The sequence below is a fragment of the Mastomys coucha genome, unplaced genomic scaffold, assembly GCF_008632895.1.
Source record: "Mastomys coucha isolate ucsf_1 unplaced genomic scaffold, UCSF_Mcou_1 pScaffold18, whole genome shotgun sequence".
In the NCBI taxonomy this organism is placed as follows: Eukaryota; Metazoa; Chordata; class Mammalia; order Rodentia; family Muridae; genus Mastomys; species Mastomys coucha.
In genome coordinates this window covers 115,033,232-115,047,102 of record NW_022196900.1, presented here as the reverse complement: position 1 = coordinate 115,047,102, position 13,871 = coordinate 115,033,232, and the positions used below count along the sequence as shown (strand labels likewise).

At 41.4% G+C, this 13,871-nt stretch overlaps 1 protein-coding gene across 8 annotated transcripts in view; it reads right to left on the bottom strand.

Moving 5' to 3' along the window:
• Positions 1 to 13,871, bottom strand: part of LOC116097145 (cyclin-dependent kinase 11B) — a 24,972-nt gene that overhangs the window by 9,620 nt on the left and 1,481 nt on the right. For all 8 annotated transcript variants that reach the window (XM_031379759.1, XM_031379763.1, XM_031379761.1 and 5 more), the window contains 5 exons: positions 13,237 to 13,352; positions 11,497 to 11,624; positions 10,268 to 10,406; positions 5,521 to 5,657; positions 369 to 491 (listed from right to left, as the gene is read on the bottom strand). In XM_031379759.1, the coding sequence (XP_031235619.1) occupies positions 369 to 491; positions 5,521 to 5,657; positions 10,268 to 10,406; positions 11,497 to 11,624; positions 13,237 to 13,352 (643 nt within the window). The remainder of the gene's footprint in view (positions 1 to 368; positions 492 to 5,520; positions 5,658 to 10,267; positions 10,407 to 11,496; positions 11,625 to 13,236; positions 13,353 to 13,871) is intronic.

Here is a 13,871-nt window from a genome sequence, read left to right as displayed (position 1 = left end):
CAATAAGTGGGAGAGGGTGGGGTGGCAGGCATGGGGAGGGGGAAGGCAACAGGGGTTTGTTTTTGTTTGTTTGTTTTTTGGAGGGATAACTGGGAAAGGAGAAATTTACATGTAAATAAAAAAATATCTAATAAAAAAAAAAAGAAAAGAAAAAAATTGCTTGGTGAAGTATCCTTAATTTCATAAATTGTTTTGTTTTCCCCTCACATTTTAAAAATAAACTTTTAAGGTTAGCGTATAATACAAAACAATAGGTTATATTATGGAATTTTTGTATATCACAATTACAAAAAAAAAAAAAAAAAAAAGGCAAAATTTCATGTTCAAGTATCTCCCAGGAAAGACAGCCCATGCTTGCCTGGACTCACCTGGCTTCCGGTTGTCTCCCAGCTCAAAACGCTCTCTTGGTGGCCTCAGAGGGCTGCGGCTCCAGTGGCCAACCTTTCCCTTATCATTGTAGTCCTCTCTCATGGTACGGTGATGTGCAGAGACTGTACACAGAGAACAGAGCGGAGATGTTGGTGGGAGCAGCCTTCCTAACATGGCTCCATGCCATGGGTGCTACAACCTACATACAGACCCATAATACCAACAGCTTCAACATCACAAGCCAAAACACATTTGGGAAAAGCTCCATGCTGAGGTTATAAGCTCAGCGGGGGACCTTCTAAAATTATCTTCACTGGTCACAGAGACCAAGGTGGGAAAGAATTCTAGGAAGATACTGTGAGAAATGTCAGATAGCACTTCAACAACAACTTGGCCTGTGTTACCCAATTAGTGCGGAATTCGGAATCAGTTGAGGGTCTCCAAGTTCCAGGGGAGGCCTGATAACAACTGGTCAATTCTGGTCAGTTTAGCCATTAGCATAGAAGAACTTGCCCACTCCCATCTCCAGGACAATCAGTTATTCTAGGTTCCAGAGCAGCTTGCAGACAAGGACTAGTCCCCAAACATCAAAAACCTATGCTCTCAATGCTATGTGCAGTTCCAGAAGGGATAAAGTACCCAAGCTGTTGAGACTGCACCCCACTCTGGTTAGGCTGTCCTTTAGAGAAAACATGAGGGCCAGGGCACTTGTGTCCACTTCTGTTTTTTCTTTTCCTCTTTTAGAAGCTAGATATTTAAGGACATGGACATTGAAGCAATTTTATGCACAGCAGAAGCTAGAAAATGACTGGACATTCCCAGAGAAAGGCAGACATAGATTTGATATATAAGAGGATGTGCCAGGCTAACTGTCAGTACAGAAAATACCAACACTCACAACATAGTCACACCAAGCCCTGAGGAGGGGTCTGATCTCAGAGCCATGACATATATTTAAGTTAAATAACAAACAAGATCCAGCATGGTAGTACATGCCTTTAATCCCAGCACATAAGGCAGAGGCACAGGCAGAGGCAGAGAGGAGCAGAGGCAGAGAGGCAGAAGCAGGCCTATCTCTGTGACTCGAAGGCCAGGTTGTTGTACACACTGAGTTCTGGGTAGGGTTACATAGAGAGACCCTGTCTCAAAATAAAACAAAAAACCCAACAACAACAAAGAACCAAAAGCAAACAAATAAGCAACAAGAAAAACCCCATAATTAATCAACTGTGCTGGGTAGTTTTATATCAGCTTGACACAAACTAGTTATTTGAGGAATCTCAATTAAGAAAATTATTCCAGGGGCTGGTGAGATGGCTCAGTGGTTAAGAGCACCGACTACTCTTTGAGAGCTCATGAGTTCAATACCTAGCAACTACATGGTAGTTCACAACCACCTGTAGTGGGGTGCGATGCCCTCTTCTGGTGTATCTGAAGACAGTGACAGTGTACTTACATAAAACAAATAAATAAATCTTTAAATAAAGAAAGAAAGGAAGAAAGGAAGAAAGAAAGAAGCCGGGCGGCAGGGGCACTTGGGAGGCAGGGGCAGGTGGATTTCTGAGTTCCAGGCCAGCCTGGTCTACAAAGTAAGCTCCAGGACAGCCAGGGCTATACAGAGAAACCCTGTCTCAAAAAACCAAAGAAGAGAAAAGAAAAGAAAAAAAAAAGAAAAGAAAAGAAAGAAAACTATTCCAATAAGATGGGGCTGTAAGCAAAGCCTGTAGGGCATTTTCTCAATTAGGGTTCAACCCATTGTGGGTGGTGGCTGGTGGTCTTGGATTCAGTAAGAAAGCAGACTGAGCAAGCCATGTGAAGCAAGCCAGAAAGCAGCATTCCTTCATGGCCTCTGTGTCACTTCCTGTCTCCAGGTTCCTGTTCTGTTTGAATTCTTGTCCTAACTTCCTTTGATGTTGAATTGTGATGTGGAAGTGTAACCCAAATAAACCCTTTCCTACCCAAGTGTTTTGGTCATGGTGTTTTACCAGAGCAATAGTAACCCTAATTAAAACACCAACCAATCGAACGAACAAACAAATGAACAAACGATTGCGAACAACTTTATTCCTAGCACTTAGGAAGCAGAGGCAAGTAGATCTCTATGAGTTGGAGACAAGTCTGGTCTATACAGTGAGTTGCAAAATACCCAGGGCTACATATAGACCTGGTCTCAAAATACAAAACAAAATACAAACAAACAAAATAACAAAATCCATACTCACAAGACATTCAAAGAAAGAGTTATGTGTGTCCTAGTCAAAGGAAAAAAATAACCACTCCAATGTTGGTGTGATGGGAGATGTCAACAATGACAAGTCTGAAGATGACTTATAGATTTAGCCTCAGAGAAATGGAAGTGAGTCACCAGCCTACATCTGACCTCAGAGAGAGTGTGGCTGAGAGAGTGTGGCTGATGTCCATGTAGTGGTACCAGGGTCCACATGCTTGCTCTCTCTGGCATACCTGGAATGAGAAGAAGGCTAGTGGAGTGCAAGGCAAGTGCTGCCATGCTGACTACCCAGGAACGGCTCAGAAATACAAAGAAACTGTGTGGTCCTACCTACCACAGTCTGGGCCACAAGACAAAATGGACTCCTGAACCTGAGCCTCAATTAACCCACAGAGCCCTGCCCACTAAGGTATGAAGGCAATGCAAGACTGAGGATGCTGTCCTACTCCTCCACCAGTGCTATGAGCAGGGCTCCATATATCACTGTTTTCTTTAAAAACTCCTTCATGGAAACAAAAAACCCACAAGACCTTAAGACAGCTGCTATAAAGATGCTCAAAGAACTAAAAATGTGGCAAAAATCAAGGAAATGATGCCATGAACATGAAAAAGCCAATAAACAAACAGAAAACCCAGTTAGAGTCCCATAATCTCAGGACATGGCAGCCTGAGGAGGAATGAATGTTGAGAGTTCAGTGCTACACAGGGACACCACTGAGTTCTGGGCCATCTGGACTAATTCGAGACCCTGACTCAAAAAAAAAAAAAAAAAAAAAAAAAAAAGAGGAGGAAGGAGAAGAGGAGGAGGAAAAAAATGAGGGGAAAAAAAGATAGGCCTTCTAAAAGATTCACTAGAAATTCTTAACCCTCTATAGGGATTCCCACAGCAGGTCTGAGAAGGCAGAAGACAAGACTCAGTGAACTGAGAGACATGGCCATAGAAACTATGGAAGCTAAGAGATAGGAAGCAAAACCACTGAAGAACAATCCTGAGAGCAGAGAGGACCTGTGGGAAACCAACAGCCCAGCCTGAGAGCAGAGAGGACCCGTGGGAAACCAACAGCCCAGCCTGAGAGCAGAGAGGACCTGTGGGAAACCAACAGCCCAGCCTGAGATTACGGAGTCCAATAAGGATTAGAGAACAACAGAGAATACATCTAAAGAAGTTAACTGCTAAAACTCATTTTCCACAAGACATGAATAGTAACATTCATTCTGCTCAACATTCACCAAGAGGGATGAATTCAAAATGCAGGAGACATTACACAATGGAACTCTTCTCTAGTGTAACAACTGTTTGTGGGGCTGGAGAGATGGCTCAGTAGTTAAGAGCACTGACTGCTCTTCCAGAGGTCCTGAGTTCAATTCCCCAGCAACCACATAGTGGCTCACAACCATCTGTAATGGGATCAGATGCCCTCTTCTGGTATGTCTGAAGACAATAATAGTGTACTTACATAAAATAAATAAATCTTAAAAAACAAACAGCCAGCCAGGTGTAGTGGCGCATGCCTTTAATCCCAGCACTTGGGAGGCAGAGGCAGATTTCTGAGTTCGAGGCCAGACTGGTCTACAGAGTGAGTTTCAGGACAGCCAGGGCTATACATAGAAACCCTATCTCAAAAAACAAAGAAACAAACAAACAAAAAACACCAACTGTTTGTAACTCTTTGATAGGCTAATGAATTTTTAAGGATACTAGTTTAGATACATAACATACAAAGATGCATTTTTATGACATGACTAACTTAAAATGGCTTCAGAAGGATAAAAGTAATAGAATTTGTAAGTTACTGATGTGAAACTTCAGTAGCAATTCAAATTTGTCATAACTTTAGAATGTTGTATACATCTCATTTGTAACCATACAAACAAACAAAAACCAGATATAGAAAAACACAATAAAAAATGAAAAATGAATTCAAATATTTGGCTTAAGAAAAGAGTGAGCTAAAGAGTTGGCTCAGTGGTTAAGAGCACTTGTTGCAAATGATCCAGGTTCAATTCCCAGTACCCACATGGAGGCTGACCACACCCTCGGGTAACAGGCATACATGTGCTGCACAGATGTACATGCACATAAAACACACATACACATAAAATAGAAATAAATAAAATTAAAACAAAAAGAGAGGGCTAGAGAGATAGCTCAGTGGTTAAGAGCACTGACTGCTCTTCCAAAGGTCCTGAGTTCAAATCCTAGCAACCACATGGTGGCTCACAACCATCCTTAATGAGATCTGACTCCCTCTTCTGGAAAGTCTGAAGACAGCTACAGTATGATTACATATAATAAATAAATCTTTAAAAAAAGAGAGAGAGAAGGAAATAGATAAATAATACAAAGAATGACAATAATGCAAAAATGAAGGATAAAATGTTTGCAGGATATAATATATAATAGCATTATATATTATAATATATAAACGGCAAAATGACAAAAGTAAGCCTATCCAATCAGCCAGTCTTCAAAAGAAAAGTCTGACACAAATTTGAGTTCACAGAGAGGCTCACGATAGTCTGTAACTCCAGTCCCAGTGGAACTCACATCCTTTTCACACCTCTAAGGACACCATACATATACGTTACAGACATACATGCAGGCAAAACTCTCGGAAACACAGAATGAAAATAAATCAGTCTTTGTTAAAAGGGTAAAATGGATAATGTACATATATTGCCATGAAGTTTAAAAAGAAGGGAAAGGGGTAAGGGTTTAGTAAAGCAAGCATAGGAGCCAAGAATTGCCTGTTTCTGCCTTCCTTCTGGGTATCTTTCCCAAAGCCCAGTCAAGGCTGTTACATCATAGGCTCTCTGTCAGGGTGAGCCATGTGTGTAAAATCTATGGTATACGAGTCAATTCCCTCAAAGTATCCCAAGCAAAGGCCCCATAGAGAAAGACAACAGTCCCTCCCTCCTACCTTCCCTACGTGCTTCTCTCTCTTTGCGACGTTCCTCTGCCCTCCGTTCCCGCTCCTTTTGTTCTCGCTGTTCCTTCTGTTGCTCCCTCATTTTGCGCTCCCGCTCCCTCTTCCTTTCTAACTGCTCCAGGCGGTCCCTGGAAAAAGCATACCAGGTCATCACGTTCCTACCCCACAGGAAGTTTCTTCTTTTCTTTTTGGAGTGGGGAGGAGGGGACCTGGGAGGTGAGACAGTGTTTCTGTGTGTGGCCCTGGCTGTCCTGGAAATTGCTCTGTAGACCAGGCTGCCCACAAACCTAGAGATCTGCCTGCCTCTGCCTCCCAAGTGCTGCAATTAAAGGCGTGCATCACCACTGGCTGACAGAAGTTTCTCAGGCCAGGTTGTCTGTTTTCTGCTCAGCTCATATAGTGTGTTTGTATCCTGTAAACCTACAAACGGCTTCTCAGGTGTGGAAAGCACATATCATCAAGCCATCCTGGCAGGCCACAGCAGAAGGCAAAGCCCAAGAAGAGGTGCTAGATTCCAAACACCAGTTCTATGGCTTCTACTAACAGTTCTTGGAGCATGTAGGTCCCCATGTATACAAGAGAATTCAGGGTAGATCCAATACATCAGGAGTACACAAATAAAAGCTACTACAAAGGAGGTAGAGAGGCCTCCTGGGAAAGTGAGGAGGCAGCCATGGCCCCAAGATTTGGGGGCTGACATTACTTCACCGGAGTCTGGACAGATAGACCTTGAGCAACTTCTTGCTGCAGCTTGAGACAGTGTAAGCTTGAAAAAGGTGGGGAGAGCAAAGGAGCTAGCTGCTTGGAAACAAAGTATCAGCAAACTAGGCACTGAAACATGTCTGAGTGCTAAGTCATCAGTTGTCATATTCCTGTGCCTAGACAAAGGTTCTGTTTCTAGAGTTTTACATTTTAATTATTCTTTGATTTTAAATAAAACACCAGATACATTATTTAAACTCATGATATTTTTATTTTAACTTTTTATTTGTTAGGGTTTTACTATGTATCCTGGACTGGCCTTAAACTTTTCATAATCTTTTTGCCTAAGCTCCTAAAAGATGGGAATACAAGGATATACAACAAGGTCTGGCTATTTTTTACTATTTACTGGGGGAAATGGGAGGTCGAGACAGGGTCTTATAACATAGCTGAGGCTGGCCTGGAACTCATGTAAAGCAGACTAGTCTCAAACTCATAATGTTCCACCTGCTCTACTAATGACATGTACATTCACCATTTCCAGCCTGAGATTTATTCTGAAGGTCTTCCTTACTATTTCCATAGAGTTGTAAACTATGAAGTCCATCAGTCTTTACCACAAATGTCTTTATTTTCCTTTCACTTTTGTAAAAAAGTTGTGCCAGACACAGAATTCCCAGTTGAGATTTTTGCTAAATGGTGTAGGGGCTAACACATCTTAGCCCCGCTGCCACCATCCAGGAAGTGCAGATCTCTCTGGCAACTCTGTTCACCCTGTTAGGGGATCATTTAGTTATTTAGATATGGATATCTGGATTTGAAGGCAAATCTGGGGCTGAAGAGATGGCTCAGTGGTTAAGAGCACTGACTACTCTTCCAGAGGTCCTAAGTTCAATTCCCAGCAACTACATGGTGGCTCACACCATCCATAACAAGATCTGACGCCCTCTTCTGGAGTGTCTGAAGACAGCTACAGTGTACTTACATATAATAAATAAATAAATCTTAAAAAAAAAAAAGCAACTCTGGGAAGTACTCAGCCACCATTTAGGAACTTACCTTTCTGCCTTTCTCTGTTCCTAGGACTCTTGTTACAGAAGGTACATGTGGTACCATGGAAGCTGCCCCACACACAGGCCACTGAGATTCTTCTTTCTTTTCCTCTTCTCCAAAGAGGATAACTCCTACTACTCTATTAAGTATAGTCTGCACGTTTTAGCTAAGCCTTAGAACTCTCCAAGGCAAGTTCCCTGGACATGTTAGGTCACCTGTGTAATCGATGTGATCTTCTTTTAAATTAGTTTTATGTGTATAATTGTTGTGTACAAATATATGTGTGCCAAGTACATGACTGGTGCCTGTGGAGATCAGACAGGATATTAGATCCCCTTGCACTGTAGTTAAAGGCATTTGTGAGCCACCATGTGAAAACTGGGAATTGAATCCTGGTATTCTGCAAGATAGCATCTTTTTTTTTTTTTAAAAGATTTATTTATTTATGTTATGTACACCATTGCTCTCTTCAGACATACTAGAAAAGAGCACCGGAAGCCATTACAGATGGTTGTAGGCCACCATGTGGTTGCTAGGAATTGAATTCAGGACCTCTGGAAGAGCAGTCGGTGATCTTAACTGTTGAGTCATCTCTCCAGCCCAGCAAGATAGCATCTTAACTGTTGATCCATCACCCCCTCTGCCTTTTGAAACAGGGTCGCCTATATCCTAGGTGGGCTTCAAACTCACACTATGAACCAAGAATGACTTTGAACTTCTGATCCTCCTGTAGGTCAATGTCTACTGCTCTCACTCTCAATTCTCAGTCTATACCCTATGGGTCTCCAAAGCACAGATATGGTGGCTTTTCTCAATTAGAGCCAGCTTTAAAGCTAGTTTGGGGGAGAATGCAGGTAGTCTTTGCTTAGTCTTATCTAGAAACCTGTCTACATATTTTCTTTCTTCTGTCTTACCTTACAAAAAGCTACGTAGACGATCAAACTTCACTTACCAAGCTCCCCTCACTGGACAAGACTGAGACCCTCAGTCTCGAGAAAGGGAATAGTGGGCAGAGGCATTCCACACTCTATGAGTTTATATCCAGCCCCTATAGGCCTCAGATTGCCTGCTGAGGAGAATACTCAGTCCTCTTGTAGAGTTTGCATCCACATTAGGCAGCTTATGAGCTCCCATAAGTCCAGCTCTAAAGGATATGGCTGCCCTGACCCCTCAGGCCACCTGCACTCATATACACAAGCATGTATGCACATAATTAAAAAAATAGATAAAAAGCTTTTTAAAAAGATCTTTAAGAGTGGAGAAAGGGGCTGGCAAGATGGCTCAGTGGGTAAGAGCACTGACTGTTCTTCCCAAGGTCCCGAGTTCAAATCCCAGCAGCCACATGGTGGCTCACAACCACCCATAATAAGATCTGACGCTCTCTTCTGGTGTGTCTGAAGACAGCAATAGTTTACTTATCTATAATAATAAATAAATAAGTAAATTTAAAAAATAAAAGAGGCTGGAGAGATGGCTCAGCGGTTAAGAGCACTGACTACTCTTTCAAAAGTCCTGAGTTCAAATCCCAGCAACCACATAGTGGCTCACAACCTCCCGTAATGAGATCTGATGCCCTCTTCTGAGGTGTCTGAAGACAGCTACAGTGTACTTATAATAAATAAATAAGTCTTAAAAAAAAAAAAAAAAGAGTGGAGAAAGTAGGAGCTGGAGAGATGGCTCAGTGGATAAGAGCACTGGCTGTTCTTCCAGAGGTCCTGAGTTCAATTCCTAGCAACCACATGGTGGCTCACAACCATCTGTAATGGGATCCAATGTCCTCTTCTGGTGAGTCAGAGGACAGCAATGATGTACTCACATACAGAAAATAAAATCTTTAAAAAAAATGAGTGGAGAAAGTGAACTGAGCACTAATGCACATGCATTAATTTCTCTCTCTGTTCTTGACTGTGGATGTGATATGTCTAGCTGATTCAATCTCTAGGCATGAACTGCCCTGCGATAATGAGTGCTAACCTGAAATTGTGAACAAGCTAGCCCTTCCCCCCCAGGATACTTCTGTCAGGGTATTTTATTACAACAGGCAAGGAAACTAAAGCAAAGCATCAGCATCGACTCCTACTAAGCACCGACTGTGACAGGATTCACACTATGAACTTGAGTGACTTCCAGGATGCCTGCTACCTTCCTTTTTTTTCCTTTTCCTTTTTTTTTTTTTAAAGACAATGTCTCACTTTGTAGCCATGACAGGCTCAGAATTTGTTATGTGGACCAGGCTGACCTCAAATTCAAAGAGGTCTGCCTGACTCTGCCTCTTTACTATTAGGGTTAAAGACGTGTACATGTCCAGCCTTTACCTCACTGTACCACAGCTTAAGAATAACCCACCACTGAAAAGGTGTGAGACTCCATGTTCTTTTAAGATAGAACCTGCCTAACTTCCCAGTGCCACAGGGTTAGAGTTATTCACAAAATATGTCTTTCTGCTGTGCCTCCCTCTCCAACTCTATAACTTCACATCTGGCTCAACTCGTCATCCTCAATGCCTGAATTCCTATCTAGTAACTTGTGTCAGTTAATACTGTCACCTTGACAGGGTCTAAAATTACCCAGGAGACAAATCTCTGGTTACCACAATAAAGGAATTTTTAGACTGTTTGGAAGTGAAAGGACCCACCTTAATGTGGGTACCAACACATTCTGGGACCTGGATCCCAGAATGAGTAAGAAGGAGAAATAAAAATGACTATCAACATTTATTAGTCTGTTTCCTGACTGCAGATTTAATATAACTAGCTGCCTGATATTCCTGCCACCCTGCCACGATGCACAGTACCCTCAAACCATGAGCTGATCTACTTCCTTCCTTCCTTAAGTTGCTTGTATAAGGCGTTTTGTCACAGCAAAGAAAAAAGTCACTAGTGCAGAAACTCAACATTCCCCTGTAATATCCTTTCCTCATCTGATCACTAAGCCAAGTCTCTCAATGACCACGTGACCACAGTCACTAATCAGCAGGTCTCACCTCTCTCTCCTGGAATGCTCTCTTGCCATTTCCCTCCTTTTTTGTCTTTCCCATTCCCTTCGAGCTTTATCTTGTTCCTCTCGATGGCGTTTCCGGCGTTCGTGTTCTCTTTCTTTCTCTTTTACTCTGGCATGTTTCCCTAATGAGATATGAGCATTAGGGAAATGAACCTTCAGTTAAGAATGCTTGCTGTTTTTCCACAGGACCCATGTTTGGTTCCAAACACACTCACAACCACCTGTAACTTCAGCTCCAAGGGATCTGACGTCCTCATCTGACTCATCTACGTATGGCATACACAAGTGCTTGCATAAATGAGTTTGAGTGCACTACCTGCATGAAGGAGCTCTTGGCAGTAGAAGGATGTCTGATGTGAGTGCTAAGAACCAAATCCAGATCTCCTCTACAAGAGCAGTATGCACCTTTAACCATGAATTGTCTCTCTAGCCTTGATTTTTATCTTTCTTAATGTTCTATATTATTTTCAGAACTTTAGAAAGAATCATTCTTCATACAGAATACACAAAACTGTTCCTTTTAAACAGATTTCTACACCATGTTATAAAACCACATTAACAACTGCACTCACAGTAAGATTTAAATAGATTCCTGAGAACCCTTTAGAAGCTAGGTTTGCAGAATTAAGGAGGTAGATGGAGAGAATCTTGGGTACTGGAGAACAGACAGCTACCTAGCAAAATTTTGCTTTTAATAAATGTTATTTAAAAAAACAAAAAAACATTTAATCCTAGCACTTGGGAGACAGAGGCAGGCAGATTTCTGAATTCAAGGCCAGCCTGGTCTCCAGAGTGAGTTCCAGGACATCCAGGGCTATACAGAGAAACCCTGTCTGAAAAAAAAAAACAAACAAAAACAAAAACAAACACATAAAAAAACCCCCACAAAAACAGAACCTCTTGGCACTGGCACAAGACCAATCCTCTCTAGTCAAAGCCATTAGTTAGATTTGACCCCAACACTTATTTTTTTTCTTTTTCTTTTTGGTGTTTTCACCTATATGTATCAAATGACAACTGTGTATGTAGACAAATGACTTAAAACACACATACCAGAAGGAAAAGCAAACAATTATTCCAAAAAGTCTACTATGAGTTTATACTTTTGGCTAAAATTTCACTCATCCTTACTTTTAGACACAACTGAAGGCAGGCCATGAGAGAGGATGCAAATAGCTGTGACCACCACAGAAAAAGCAAAGCCGTTCATACCTCCCTCTGCTGAATGGCTACGATGTCGACGTTTCTCTTTTCTTTTCTCATCTTTTCTGTGGTGAGCCTTTTCTTTCCGAGACATTTGCTGGGGTGGTTTGATGGCCAGAGAATCATCCTCCTCGCCTCTGAAAGAGGTGAGCAACCCCGTGAGGACAAATGCAGAGAGTCAGCGTCTACTCAGAGAAGAATATTCTCCACAGAAAGAACTATGAGAAACAGTGTGGTCTGTAGAACAAAAGCGCCTTTCTACAGAGAGGCGAGTGTTTATTCATTTCCTTGATTGTAATGATGGTTTCATGGCCAAGGTAAACTATATCAAATCACACATTATATGCAATTCATTTAGTTATTTATACTTCAATAAGGCTGCTAAAGTCCTGTAATTTTATTAACTTTAACAAATAAAAAGGTCATTTAACAAAACCTTCAACTAATTCTTTAACACCAAGATCCTGGAAGAAATTTACAGAAGTACTTCCCGTAGTTTTGTTACAGAATGAGAGAAGAAAACACCACACATCGCCACTGAAAGAATCATCAGACATCAACACGATGACAGTGGCCCTCTGAACTCAACGTTGGATTACTTCGAAAACTGTAGACTTGCAATACAGGACAACCATTTAAACCTATTATCTAAATGGTGCTGCTTGATGGATGACATCACAAAGAAAGGAGTACATGCTTATTTGGACTTCATAACTAACTCCACACAAAAGCAATCTCACATGTGAGACAAACTTCAGGTCAAAATACAAACTTTAAAAAGCCAGCCATGGTGGCACACACCTTTAAATCCCAGCACTTTTGAGGCAGGGGCAAGTGGATTTCTGAGTTTAAGGATTTATATAGTGAGCTCCAGGACAGGCAGGACTACATAGAGATGCTGTCTCAAATAAACAAAAAACCAAACATACAAAAATTTATTTTTTAATAAATTTATTTATGGGCTGGAGAGATGGCTCAGTGTTTAGAGCACTGACTGTTCTTCTAGAGGTCCTGAGTTCAATTCTCAGAACCACATAGTGGCTTACAACCATCTATAACAGGGTCCGATGCCCTCTTTTGGTGTGTCTGAAGACAGCTACAGTGTATTCATCACATATATAAAATAAATAAAAACAATCTTTACTTGCAATATAGGATATAAAAACAAGTGCTCTTAAACACTAAGCCCTCTCTCTAGCACCAAAACCTTTTCCAAGTAATACTGACAAAAGGCAGGCTAGGGGACTAGAGAGAAGGCTGAGTAGTTAGGAACATTTGTTGTTTTTGAAAAGACCCAAGTTCAGTTCCCAGAACCCATACTGGGCATCTTCCACCCCCCCACCCCCAGACAGGGTTTCTCTGTTAGCTGTCCTGGAACTCACTCTGTAGACCAGGCTGGCCTCGAACTCAGAAATCTGCCTGCCTCTGCCTCCCAAATGCTGGGATTAAAGGCGTGCGCCACCACTGCCCAGCACTGGGCATCTTACAAAAACCTTTTACTCCAGCTTTGGGGCTCTTCTGGGTCCTGTGGATGAAGTAACACATACACACAGGCTCTTTCTCTCCCTCTCCCTCTCTCTCTCCCTCTCTCACATACACACACACTTATACACTCTCTCTCCAATCAAACTGCAAAAACAAAACCCATGTTTTAAGTAGTTCACAATTCTGCATTGGGATGCATTCATAGTTAACCTAGGGCCCATGTGGCCCATGAGCTAAGTACGACAACACCTTAAATTCTCTCACCTGTCTTCCATAGAATCCTCTCTTCTATATGGTGAGTTCCTGATTGTGATTTCCATTCGGTGATCTCTCAGCTCCCCCTCCTCAAGGGAATCCCTTTTGGAATCCCGGTCATCAGACTAAGAAGCAATGAAAATTGAAGCATTAAGTCATTTTCCTTATCAATAACCTTTCTTCTTTTTCTATCTCTGAAAAATAATTTATGTAGCTCAAGATAGTTTTTGAGCTAGAAACCTGCCTCAGTATTCAAAATGTTGAGGTTACATCACAGTATGTATCTCACTATATAGTATCTCACTATATACACTATATATATGCATACAGAAACACACACACACACATATATGGAAGTATATGTGTATATTGGCATATATACATATACATCCACACATAGATACAGATGTACATATATATTTATACATATATATAAAATATATATTGTACTGGCTGGCTTTGAACTCAAGAGATTTGCCTGCCTCCGGAGTTCTTGGGTATTAGGATTAAAAGTTGTACAGTGTAAACATATCTTTAATGATAACTGTAGTTTGCTAACCAACTCTAAATACACATTTTTTGAATAGAGACTTTACAAAATATAACTTTTGTTCAAAACTCATGTAATTAACATCACTTTTTTT